The sequence below is a fragment of the Staurois parvus genome, unplaced genomic scaffold, assembly GCF_062004578.1.
Source record: "Staurois parvus isolate SC_StPar_1 unplaced genomic scaffold, SC_StPar_1.0 ptg000237l, whole genome shotgun sequence".
Classification (NCBI taxonomy): Eukaryota; Metazoa; Chordata; class Amphibia; order Anura; family Ranidae; genus Staurois; species Staurois parvus.
Window position 1 is genome coordinate 2484640 of NW_028318033.1, and position 12379 is coordinate 2497018.

Below are 12379 nucleotides of genomic sequence, written 5' to 3' on the forward strand. Positions count from 1 at the left end.
AACAAGGCTTCCTGTAAGGAAGAGGAAGTATCTCCTAGCATCAGTAAGGTGCACTCAGCATATGTACAATAGTAGATATACTTTTACCCACGTCTCCTATCACACCTGTTCACCCCGTGGGCTACAGCCATTTTTACATTTCTGTTATGTACCTGGTTATTCGGCAATAACTTTGTCATTACTAAAAATGACAATGTGATGCATATATTGTTTTTTTAAGGACAAACAAGGCTTTCTTTTCATTATATTGTCTTGCAGCAATGATTTTTTGCAATCCTCAGAAAATATTATGCAACAAAACTAAACAAAACACCCTTTTTCATTTATCAGGGGATGCCTTTCCTGACATCTCTGAAGTGACTCATAACAGACACCAGCAAGCCAGCAGAGCCCTGCAGCAGAGCCCAGGAGTCCTACTCAGTACTGGGGCAAGTCTGGCTTCTGATCAACATCCTAGAACTCAGGGTAATTTGGTTGACCATCCAGCTCTGGGCTTCTTGTCTATGAGACCACCTGACCAGAATTCAGTTGGACAATGTCATGGCTATGCCTTACATCTACCATAAAGGGGGCACAAACGTAATGTAGCTCAAATATAAGTGGTTCTCATTCTAACTTGGGCAGAATTCATGTTCCATCCTTGCCCTTAGTGCACATTTCAGACATGGAAATTCGTCAGGTAGTTTCAGCCACTGGTTTCAGGGGCATGGTCTTATCACCCAGAGGTGTTTCAAGACCTCTGTCGCAAGTGGGAGGATACCAGACGTGGAACTTCTGGCATTTAGGTTAAACCACAAGCTGGACAGGTTTGTCATCAGGACCAAAGACCCTCAGGATCTTTGCAGGAGATGCCCTGGTGGCTCAGTGGGTTCAGTTCAAGTTGACCTATGCCTTTTCCTCATTGGAGCTTCTTCCTCATCTGCTTCACAAGATCAAGAGGGAGGGCATTCCAGGGACCACATTGCTCTGAGCTGGCCCAAGAAATTGTAGTACTCAAAAGGCACCACACTTTTGGCAGACTCTCCATGGGCCCTACCAGACTGACCAGATCTTCTGTCCCAGGGGCAGTACCTCATCCTGCTTCTTGGTCACAGGCTTTAACAACATGGCGTTGAAGCCCAAGTCTTGAGGGACAGGGGTCTATTGGACCATCATAGCATACCATCTATCACAGCACCTAGAAAACCTACTTCCTGTGGTGCAAGAAATTTTTATCTCAGGAAGCATTCCATACGACATGTCCTGTCTTTTCTCCAGTCCAGTCTGAATCAACATTTGGTCATCAATGGTCACATTTACAGCCCTTGCCTTTCTTTTCCCAAAGACACTTGCCTTTCACTTATTGGTAAAAGCCCTTGAGCAGAGTGTTGCTCACATCATTCCTACTATACACTCGGACCTCAAACTTGGTTTTATCTGTTCTTCAGAACGTCCCTTCAAACTTATCAGGGATATCCCACTGTATTTACTCACTCACGAGGTTGCCTTTCTTGTAATTGTCAGGGGCATATGCAGAGTTGGCAACCTAATCCTGTAAGAACTGTTCCTAGTGTTACACAAGGATAAAGATGGGTATACACATAGCAAAGGTTGTCCGCTTCGGAGGAACGTGTGTACCGCTGACTGTTGAACACAAGCAGGTCTAATGACTGACTTCTGACAAACAGTCCTGCTGGAAAATGGGAGGGAGGTCTCCCATGTCTGCATATAAAAACTCAGCAGGAGAGATCCCTGCTTGAACATCGCTTGTGTTGATGCAGGATCTGTGGGGACTTTTTTGATCAACTTGCTTGCTGAACGAAGAAAAAAAAAAATCAAAGCCTATAGCCTAAAGCAGGGTATCTTGCAACCTATAGCCTCTGTTCTTCCTAATGTGGTTTCCTCCTGCTGCCTTAACAAGGATGTTGTGCTTTCATCCTTATATCTTGCCCAAAAACATTTCAAGGAGCTTTATTTCCTCTGCCTGAATATTATACACACTCTGCATGTTTACCACTAAGTACAGATGCTTTAAGAAAACCTAATTCTCTAAGAGAGTCCCTGTAAGCGGGTTAGAGAAGTCACAACTCAAGACTACAGTCAGAAGGATAAGGTTCCTCTCTTTCCTGTGGTAGCACACTATATCAGATCGGTCAGTTCTATATGGGCTTTTCAGCATCTGTATCTGTTTCCCGGATTTGCAAGGCTGTCACCTGGTCCTCTGTTGACACATCTGTTAAGTTTTACCAGGTAGGTTTTCATGCCTCTTCTGATGTCAGTTTCCAGTGTAAGGTGCTTAAGGAGTTGCGAGGCCTGTTAGCATTTGTTGCTGTACTGGCCACTATTCAAGTAACAATGATTTTGGATATACCATTATATTACTATAAGAGTGATATGCTGTCATGTATTTAAGACAGTGGGATTTTTTAAGCACCTGTAAAATCCTTTTCTTGGAAGTGTATTACAGGACAGATGTCCCTCCCCACTTGTTATTATTCAGTCCTTATTGCTTGCTTTTGAACTGAGGCTTGCTAGGGGTATGAGGGGTTATGCTAAGGCTGTTGGTGCAGCTTTTTTTGTCAGTGTCCAATTGCCTTAAGGTGGTAGCATACTCGCAAATGCCTAAGTTTGAGAACCTATGTCCTGTAATACACCCAAAGAAAATGAATTTACATGTATGTCAAAAATCATATTTTATTGTTTTACCAGTCAAAGAACTGATACATTTTGTTCTACCACAATGCACACCCAGGAAGAAAACACTACTAATTGCTGATTTTATTTTACTACTTCCTGGACCATCTACTTGCTTATTATATGAAGGGTGAGGGTGATTAATTGTCCAATGAGCAGGCTGATACAAGGAGACTGATTTACTAAACTAATTGAGCACATTGCATCAATAAATTGTAGCATTGTTAAAGTGTTACTAAACCCACAATAGTAAAATCAACGTGTATATGCAGTAAAGCATGCTTGTTTCACTCACTGTGGAACTTAGGGGGCTAATCCTCTGCATTGTGTAAAAAGTATGTTTAATCCTGTCTTATCTGATCCTCCCCTTCTACTGTCCCAAACTCAGAGCCTAGGGGCAAGCTGCACATGTTCAGTTTGGTGTGTATTGCTAGAGATTTTTTTTTCTTGGGAGAGTGCATGTGATCAGCACTGTCCAGACAGAGGGTCAGGGGTCCTGCAGTCTCATAGGACAGTGAGAGGAGAATGAAAACTCCTCTAATTGCTGATGAGGAAAGGTATTTAGCAGTTTATATTTACTAAAATAATTAAATTTCCATGTTACCTGTACTGTGGGAGACCAGATTTAGTGAATGCAGGGTGCTGGGTTTTGTAACACATTAATTATGAATACTCTAGGGTGCTGATGAAATAATCAAGAATTTGCTTTTCACGATTGGATTACTGAAGTGAATCTTTACTCAACCTATTGAGTAAAGATTCTCAACTCATTTACACATCAATCTCATACCCAATGAGCAGGTTGGATGTGAAGCAATGAAATAGGAAGCTAAATTGCTGCAAAAGAAAATCAGTGTGTACGTGCAAATGTGTTTATTAGTAGGACAGAATTTAAGTCATATGGCAAATAAAACATTCAAGAAAAAATAAAGATACATGTATTTATATATATTTACACTGTGCACTTATAAGTTTTCTTGGAGTTCATGTTTAAGCCCAGTTATTGAAGGACCATCTTATCTTATTTTCTTAGATGGTCCAACAAGAATGGAATACAGCAGGTGTCTCATTATTTAAAGACCTAACCTCACTTCAATTTATATTATTGTGTATTGTTTTCCAGGAACATGTAGCACTTTGCCCCATCTTCCTAGGTGTTGTCTAAGGTTGCTGTGAACAGGACACTCCCATCTTCCACAGCCATCTGACAATGCAGGTAGCAAGGAGATTGCTGCTTTGATAGAGGACACTTTCATCAGTCTCTAAGCACTTGCCTGAGACAAGCATTTTTCAAGGAATGCAGGCGGTACGGGGGTGGTTGAACATGTCATCAAAAATGTCCCAGACAAGCAGGCAAGTGCTTGGAGATGGAAAAAAGTGCATTTGCCTAACCAGCCTTCTCCAACTGCGTTGTTGGGACAGCTTTGGAGGAAGGAGGGTTGCGATGTGAGACCTTACAGCTAGCCACAGACAGATCTGGAAAGATGGATCAAAGTACTACATGTACTTTGTTCCTTGGGAAACAAAACATGTTAATACAATGGAGGAGAGATGTCTCTAAGAAAAGAAAATAAGGCATAACAAAGTTAAGGATAAACAAGCATCAAATTATCCAAACATATTCCAAAAATATATCACTACAATCTAATAACAGAGAATCAGATAGGGTTATAAAAGATAGGTTGTATCTGATATTAATATCTTGGTAATGTCAAGTACCATAAAATAGTTGTGTCTTTGAACACCTCTTCCTAACCAATGAACTCAGGATACACTGTAGACACAAGGCTCCAAAAAAGGACCTGGCATTTCAATATAAATAACATATATTTTCTTTCTTTACAGGAAGAGAAAGTGAACAAGAAGTGGATAGACCAGTGTTTCTCAACCTTTTTTCAGTCAAGGCACCCTTTAAAATTTTGCACAGTCCTGAGGCACCCTTTAAAATTATGGACAGTCTTATGGACAGTCTTGAGGCACCCCATTCTAAAATGTAAAAAACTATTCTAACAGCAACATCCACACATGCAGGACACCCAACATTAGAGGTGATTATTCTTCTAAAGCAAACACACTTTTGCACACTGGTACTGACTAGTATTCCAATGTTTCTCTTCCTCCTCTGTTTTTTTTTTCCATCGCTGAGCTAATGTGACCCCAACACTGATGCAGAGGGGCAAGGGAGGGTCAAACTAATGCAGGCCATAGATGGGTCGAAAATCGGCTGATTTTTCGTCCGAAAATAAAATCGGCCAATTTTCGGATCGTTAGTGGGCTAAATGTTCGGCCGTTTTTCGGTATTTTGGCAGATTTTTTTTATCGGTAAAGTTGGAAAAAAATCGGCCGATTTTCATGGCAATGATGGGCAAATCGCCGATCTTTTACCGATAAAAAAATCTGCGCATGAGCAGTGACCTGCAAGAGGAAGACAAAAAGAAGAAAAAAGAAGAAGAGGATGAAGAAGAAGAAGAAGAGGATGAAGAAGAAGAGGAATTTCAGTCCGGCAAAAAGTGTCCCTGCAGAGAGCTCCGCTATTTCTTTGACAGTTCCTTGACATTTATAGCGGTTGCAACAATGTATCTATTTGTTTCTGAATAAAAACATCTGTATCCTAAATGGATACAAATAGATACATTGTTGCAACCGCTATAAATGTCAAGGAACTGTCAAAGAAATAGCGGAGCTCTCTGCAGGGACATTTTTTGCCGGCTGTAGACGGGATGAAAATCGGCTGATTCTTTTTACCGTTGCTGGTAACATTGGCCGCTTGAACGACCGATTTTTTGTTTTTTTAAAGAAAAATCGGACGATTTTTGACCCGTCTATGGCCTGCATAAGATGCTGTGCAGACAGCTGGCATTCTCCTTATCAAATGATGATGTCATTGGTTGTCAGGATGCTGACGGCTAGAAGGTCGTAATGGTGCACAATGAAAACCTTTGGCTTTGTGTAACTAAAAGGCAGGCTTGTTTCACCCACTGGCTTGTATACAAGTTTTGGGCAATTTTTAGACATTTTTCCAAGGCACTCTGGTTGAGAAAGGCTGGGATAGACAATGTACAATGCAGAATGTGTTAGACAGCAAGTAAGCCTTGAAATAGCTGATGAATGTAGAGTTCCAATAATTTATATACAGTACAAAATAAGAAAATATAGTATAAGAGATGTGTTCCACTCAAAAGTCTTAACTGCACAAAATTATTACTAGACCATGCCCTCCCACAGTGTAATTAAAATTCACACAGTCCTGTCATATAGGCTGATAAAATGCACCATGCACATTCGGATTCACGCCATAGCACTAAAGTACAGCTTCTTACATCTTAAAGAAAAAGTAATCCAAATATCTCAATGACCTCTAGTCACTAGATAAATTCAGATTCAAGGAGGTCTATAGACCCACAATCTAGAACAGTACAAGTATAGCTGCAGACATGTAATCCATGGATATAAACTCTGACAGTGATAGGCTGGGTATAAAATCAGTGCAGATCACGTAGTGGTGGTTCACACAATAGACAATAAGCATCCCTGGTCGCCAACACGCGTAACTCGCTGTGTATAAAACAAGTTCAACAGCAGTAGAGCCAAAAGATAATGACTGGTCCATGGGTGGCACGTTATAATCATAGGGCAAGACACACAGCCCTTAAGTATGAACAATGTCATGGTCCATTCATTTCTAGCTCACAAAAAAACATGCATCCCGATGTTATAATCAATCATCACGGTAGGAACATCTTATTATTCAAAAACAATAAAAGTAGGTCTAGAAGCAAGAACTTGGCATCTAATAACTTCTGTGCTCATTTTAAAAGATGATTTTAAATCCAGGAAATGAGGCTGCAGTCTAAACAAGTCTAAATCCCATGGATGAATTGAGACCCATATGGAGGATTCAATTTATTTGCTGATCCAAGAAATGAAATGATTTGTGTATGACACCCCACTGACAAACCTTCAACTGGTGCCATGATTGCTAATAGAATTGCTGTTTTTACCATTAGGGGACCTGGCGTGAGGCCCTCCCTTATTTTTTGGTGTGAAAAACCTGAATTATGGATATAAAAGTTTTCTTTGGCACTCAATATTTTTGTAGGCATCACAGTGTGGGGGAAAACAGATTACACACTGAACAATGTTCAAACTAGTTACACTTTGGAAAAAAGAAAAGAAAAAACTTTCTATAATACCGAGTAGCTGTCAATCTTTATTGAAAAGAAGATTTAAATATAGCAGACTAAAGTGACCAAGCTTTGTGCTAGCTCTTAAAGAGGCCCTGTAACCCAACTTAAAATTTTGCAGGTAAAAGGTCAAATATTTTCCATACTTACCTGCAATGTTTTTCCTTTGCATTAATTAATTTGTATTCCTTTGCAATGTGCCTTTGAACTTGCTAGAAAAATGTACTAGTCAATTTCCCAACACAGCACCCTCCTGATTTGCATATCATAGCTCTCTCATTTTCTTGAAGTGTCTAATTACTCTCTGTGCTGGTCCAGCTTCTTTGCCCCTCCCATCACCTCCCTACATAACCTATTTTGTAGCAGCTAAGGGAAGAAGTGAAAAAGAAAACTACAGAGGAGTTAAGAAAAATACTTTAGAGTGTCACTTGATTGGCAGCCCTGAGACTGAGTCCCAGATGGCGGCATCCATCAGCAATCTCAGGGTTTTTGGACTTCTACACATTACAAAAAGATAACATTCATAAAATATGTTAAATGCACATAAAACTTTATGGAAATATTTTTGCTGAAATTAATGGTCTACAGAAAAGGTCTCATTAAGACAAACTTAAATAGCAGCCATATTTGGCTGCAGGGCTGGTCATAGTAAAGAGAGCTTTTGCATACAGAGGCAACAAGCTTTATAACATTAGGTAGCATATTGCAGAAAGCGGTTTCATCAATATAGCAACAGTGTGGGGGAAATTTCGCAACTTTCTCCAACACTGCCTCTACATCCTCTTAATTCCCCTCTATTTCAGCATCATCTAGGACCAGCATATCAGGCTTTGACTCTGGTTGTGAAATGAGAGTGGGAGTAGAGGCAGGATACCTTTGAGATAGATGCAGTAAAGCTATAATCTGTCCTATAAATTGTGACATAGATGCAGAGAATTCTGCTTTTGTCAAATAGCCCGCTTATTGCATGAATGAAACAGAACTAGAATAGGATACTGTAGCCAGTGTTAAGACCAATTCCTGCTCCGGTGCAATAGATGCATCGTCACTGAGGCTGAGTTTGAGCAGGTCTTTCACAGAGCAAATGTTCACTTACTGTGTACAATTAGCTCCCTTTCACTAGGTCTCTGCCATAGATATAAGTAAGGGTATTCCCCTGTGGGGTACTGAAGAATTAGAGTGTAGGGAATAGGGTAAGAGTATCCAAAAGGAGTATGTGATAACCCAGGTATAGACCATCCTGCAAAGAATCCTTGTAGTGAAAGAGTGGGAGGAAGCAAGTCAGTACCTTATAACAGCTCCAGGCTGAAGTGGCGTGATGTAACACCTAGTCATTCACCTAACACTGAACTCCGAATGGATAAATTTTAGCAGCAAGTTTAAGAAAACTTTTCACCATAAAAGTAAATACATTCCAAGCATTGCCCTGTTTTATACAGTAACGGTCAAATATTCAGAGTGCCCTGTCTTACCTGTTCGTGATGCTGGATGGTGTATAAAGTCCAGGCTTCGCTCGCCACTATGGGAATACCCACAAAGTAGTCTGCATGAGACTGGGATCCACTGCAATGGACCATGGCCCTGAACCTGTATAGCACCCTGCGGTGTTGCAACAAGTGCCATGGTAAGTGCCTCACACAGAATGCAGTGCCCAAAGCCACATAACAGGTTGTCCCCAGAGTGTGGAATCTGGGAACGATTCCCAAGGTTGCACTTATGAGAACACACTGCTTCTGTAGGCAATGAGGTTGAAGAAAATAATAAAGTAATGAAACTGGTCTATCACCTACAGATACTAGCACAAAACTGAGGACTCACGGAATGGGTTAGAGATGGGTATGGGAGTGTGCCCTCCAAAGCTTGCCACTGTCCAATCTACAGAAAGTCCGCGTCTATAATGGTATAATCCATGGTTTATGAAAAACATGAATCAAAAAAGAAATGGTGTAGCGCTCAAGACATAAATAAATATTAATATATGAATAACGCGTATAAAAATATACAAAACTGTAATAATATCACAAATAGATCTAATCCCAATAAATCTGAGTGATCTCTCAATAGTGCCTTGATCCCTATTGGGATCCAAAAAGTGACAAACCAAAGTGAAAAAATAGTAATCATAAAATATATCCAAATGTGATATATTTATACAATAAATGTGCTCACAACTACCCCGATCCTTAATTAGGATCAGTGACTGATCATAAAAATCAGTGAAAACCAAACAAGTGATCCCAGCACTGGGGGATATATAAAAAAAAATCAGTGACTGATCAAACACAATCAGTGATTAACAAACAAGTGATCCCAGCACTAGGGGATAAATTATACAAAGTGAACAGTGCTTCAAAAAATCACATATAACATATACTAATATCAAAATCTCATCCCAAAAGATAATATACCCCAAAACAATATAAAACACATAATAGAACTAATATAGATGTATCATTCACAACACATGAAAAAAGTCCCAAAAAAATCCAGAAGGATTAGTGCAAATAAACACAGGTGTTCCACAAATCATAAACGTGCAGATGGTGCTGTGGATGTGCACTACAGCCACTGGTGATAAATCCAAAAATATCTGAATTGCCTCCTCAGCTCCTTACCGTGACCCAATGGGTCAAATAGCTTTTGGATCACCCCTGGATCCTCCAAGTGCGATATCCCTTTTAATGGACTCCTTCAGGTAGCAGAATAACACCACATCAAGGTTCCCCTTTAGGTCTGAGTAATACAGCCAACTCCCACAGGACTAAATGAGTGTGAGCTGTAAATTGCCTCCCAACCTTGCTCCTGTTTCTTCTTGCTTGAGGCTGCAACTTTGCTGAAGCCCAGAGTCCCGAGCAGCATTAAATCTTTAGGCTGTCAGCAGATCGGCACAATGCCGTCAGAGCACACTGGTCCCCGACATGTCCCGAGCAGTCTCTGCAGACAGAGGTCGGTGGGGCGGACGCCGGGCTCAGCTGAGCAGCTGTTGTTATCCACATGCAAGTGATGCAAGAGGCACAGAGGCGAGTGAGGGAAGGGGCCTTGGCTATATTACTCAGACCTAAAGGGGAACCTTGATGTGGTGTTATGCTGCTACCTGAAGGAGTCCATTAAAACAGATATCGCACTTGGAGGATCCAGGGGTGATCCAAAAGCTATTTGACCCATTGGGTCACGGTAAGGAGGTGAGGAGGCAATTCAGATATTTTTGGATTTATCACCAGTGGCTGTAGTGCACATCCACAGCACCATCTGCACGTTTATGATTTGTGGAACACCTGTGTTTATATGCACTAATCGTTTTGGATTTTTTTCATGTGTTGTGATTGATGCATCTATATTATTTCTATTATGTGTTTTATATTGTTTTGGGGTATATTATCTTTTGGGATGAGATTTTGATATTAGTGTATGTTATATGTGATTTTGTGAAGCACTGTTCACTTTGTATAATTTATCCCCCAGTGCTGGGATCACTTGTTTGTTAATCACTGATTATGTTTGATCAGTCACTGATATTTGATATATCCCCCAGTGCTGGGATCACTTGTTTGGTTTTCACTGATTTTTATGATCAGTCACTGATCCTAATTGAGGATAGGGGTAGTAGTGAGCACATTTATTGTATAAATATATCACATTTGGATATATTTTATGATCGCTATTTTTTCACTTTGGTTTGTCACTTTTTGGATCCCAATAGGGATCAAGGCACTATTGAGAGATCACTCAGATTTATTGGGATTAGATCATTATTTGTGAGATAACAGTTTTGTATATTTTTATATGCGTTATTCATATATTAATATTTATTTATGTCTTGAGCGCTACACCATTTATTTTTGGATTTAGTATTTATCACTTTTAGGTAATAGGTGTGTGTGTTAGCTGCCGCCATTTTATTACTTTATTGTATTTCATTTTGAATTGCTGTACACTTCCTTAGAGCAGAAGGTATACATTATTTCTTATGAAAAACATGACTGTTCCCTGTACTGTACGATTAATATAGTTGTGTTATTTTTTGGGATAGAACTTAGATAGAACACAAATCCTTCGGTAGGTAAGACATCTTATATAGATGTATTTTAGCTTTATATTTGGATGTTTCCTAGAGTTCTGTGTTAAATGGATACACTACAGATTTATACAGGAAGGCTATTGCCCCAACTGGATAATGCCATACTGAAATTACTTGCAATGTTTGAATTTTATATAAAAGGAAAGATTGTGATACATTTCTGGGATTATTGAAATTATTTGCCCTTGAAACCAGACCCTCACTGTAGGCAATGCAAAAAAAGTTATGTGCACACAAGTGGTCAATACATCTGCTGCACTGTGTAGGTCATGAAGAAAGTTAGGAGCAAAGTATTAAAGCAAATAAATGCAACACTTGCCTTACAACTTGCCTGCACTGAGCCAAACTTTTGTCCACAGTAGAAAGTGAGGGTGATAGGGGCGTTTGGTATGCATACCAGCTGCCCCACTTTGATCCATGTTTATTTTGATCCTCCTTCAATTGAGTAATTTTACTGGTGTGTTGTGAATAAGCCTGTCATTTAAAGAGTACAATCTTCCATGCAATACTTGTACTGATAAAATACCTTCAGTAACGGGTTGCAGCTTGGTGGAGCGCTCGGAATCTGGGGAGTGGAGTGGTTCAGGTTCTTTCAGACATTCCAGCTGCAGAAAGGGGTCGTAGTCTTCAGATGCCAGATCTGAAAGGCTCATTGGAAAGTACCGAGGGTTGCTAAAATGCTGGGAGCCATAGACACAGTCATGCAATACCTGCACAGTACAAATTATTTCAAATAAATCACAACTTTATAAGCAAAATAAAAATAGTCAATAGTAACATTTTAACTACATTTACTGCAAACCTTAACAGCTGTAATAAAACTTAATATGTAATTGGTTGTCATGGCTGGAGCAACTCATTCACAAGGCAACCTAAGAATGAGCTAAGGACCCAGTGAACATCCAGGGCGGTCCTCTACAACTGCTGACCCCCTGCAGTAAACCAGGGGGATAGTGCAGTTGGTGATACCTGTACACCCGTCACTTCACAATAGAGGAAGTACTTATAAGCAGTTGGCTTCTAATGAGGCACACTATGGCAATAAAGACCGTGCAAAGAGGGCACTTTCAAACAATGTGCCTATTGCAATCCTTATTGTCAGATGAAAAAATGGTGGTGGGGGTGCCACAGCTGATACCTTACCCAGGACCCATTCTGCTTAAATCGATCTTTGGTCTTGGGGCCAAGGAGCCTATTTTTGTAACACATCTCAGCTGAAGAGAAATACAGCAAGTGTTTACAGCTAGTCATACTTGATTTGCCCTTTGCAAATAGAATTGTAGATTACCTGGCCTAGCAATACAAAGCAGTGCAGCAGTTTAAAACATACCCTAGACCAGTTCTAAAAATGTGCTCACATCTGAAAAAGAAAAAAGGAGGGACAAATTTACAGAAAAATGTTGGTCAAGTTTCCTGATTTTCAGATGATAAAAATGGTGCATGG

At 40.1% G+C, this 12379-nt stretch overlaps 1 protein-coding gene across 14 annotated transcripts in view; it reads right to left on the reverse strand.

The window, feature by feature from the left end:
• The window catches only part of RALGAPA1 (Ral GTPase activating protein catalytic subunit alpha 1), a 302589-nt gene that overhangs the window by 119250 nt on the left and 170960 nt on the right, over nucleotides 1-12379 (reverse strand). For all 14 annotated transcript variants that reach the window (XM_089680242.1, XM_089680241.1, XM_089680244.1 and 11 more), the window contains one exon: nucleotides 11462-11645. In XM_089680242.1, the coding sequence (XP_089536368.1) occupies nucleotides 11462-11645 (184 nt within the window). The remainder of the gene's footprint in view (nucleotides 1-11461; nucleotides 11646-12379) is intronic.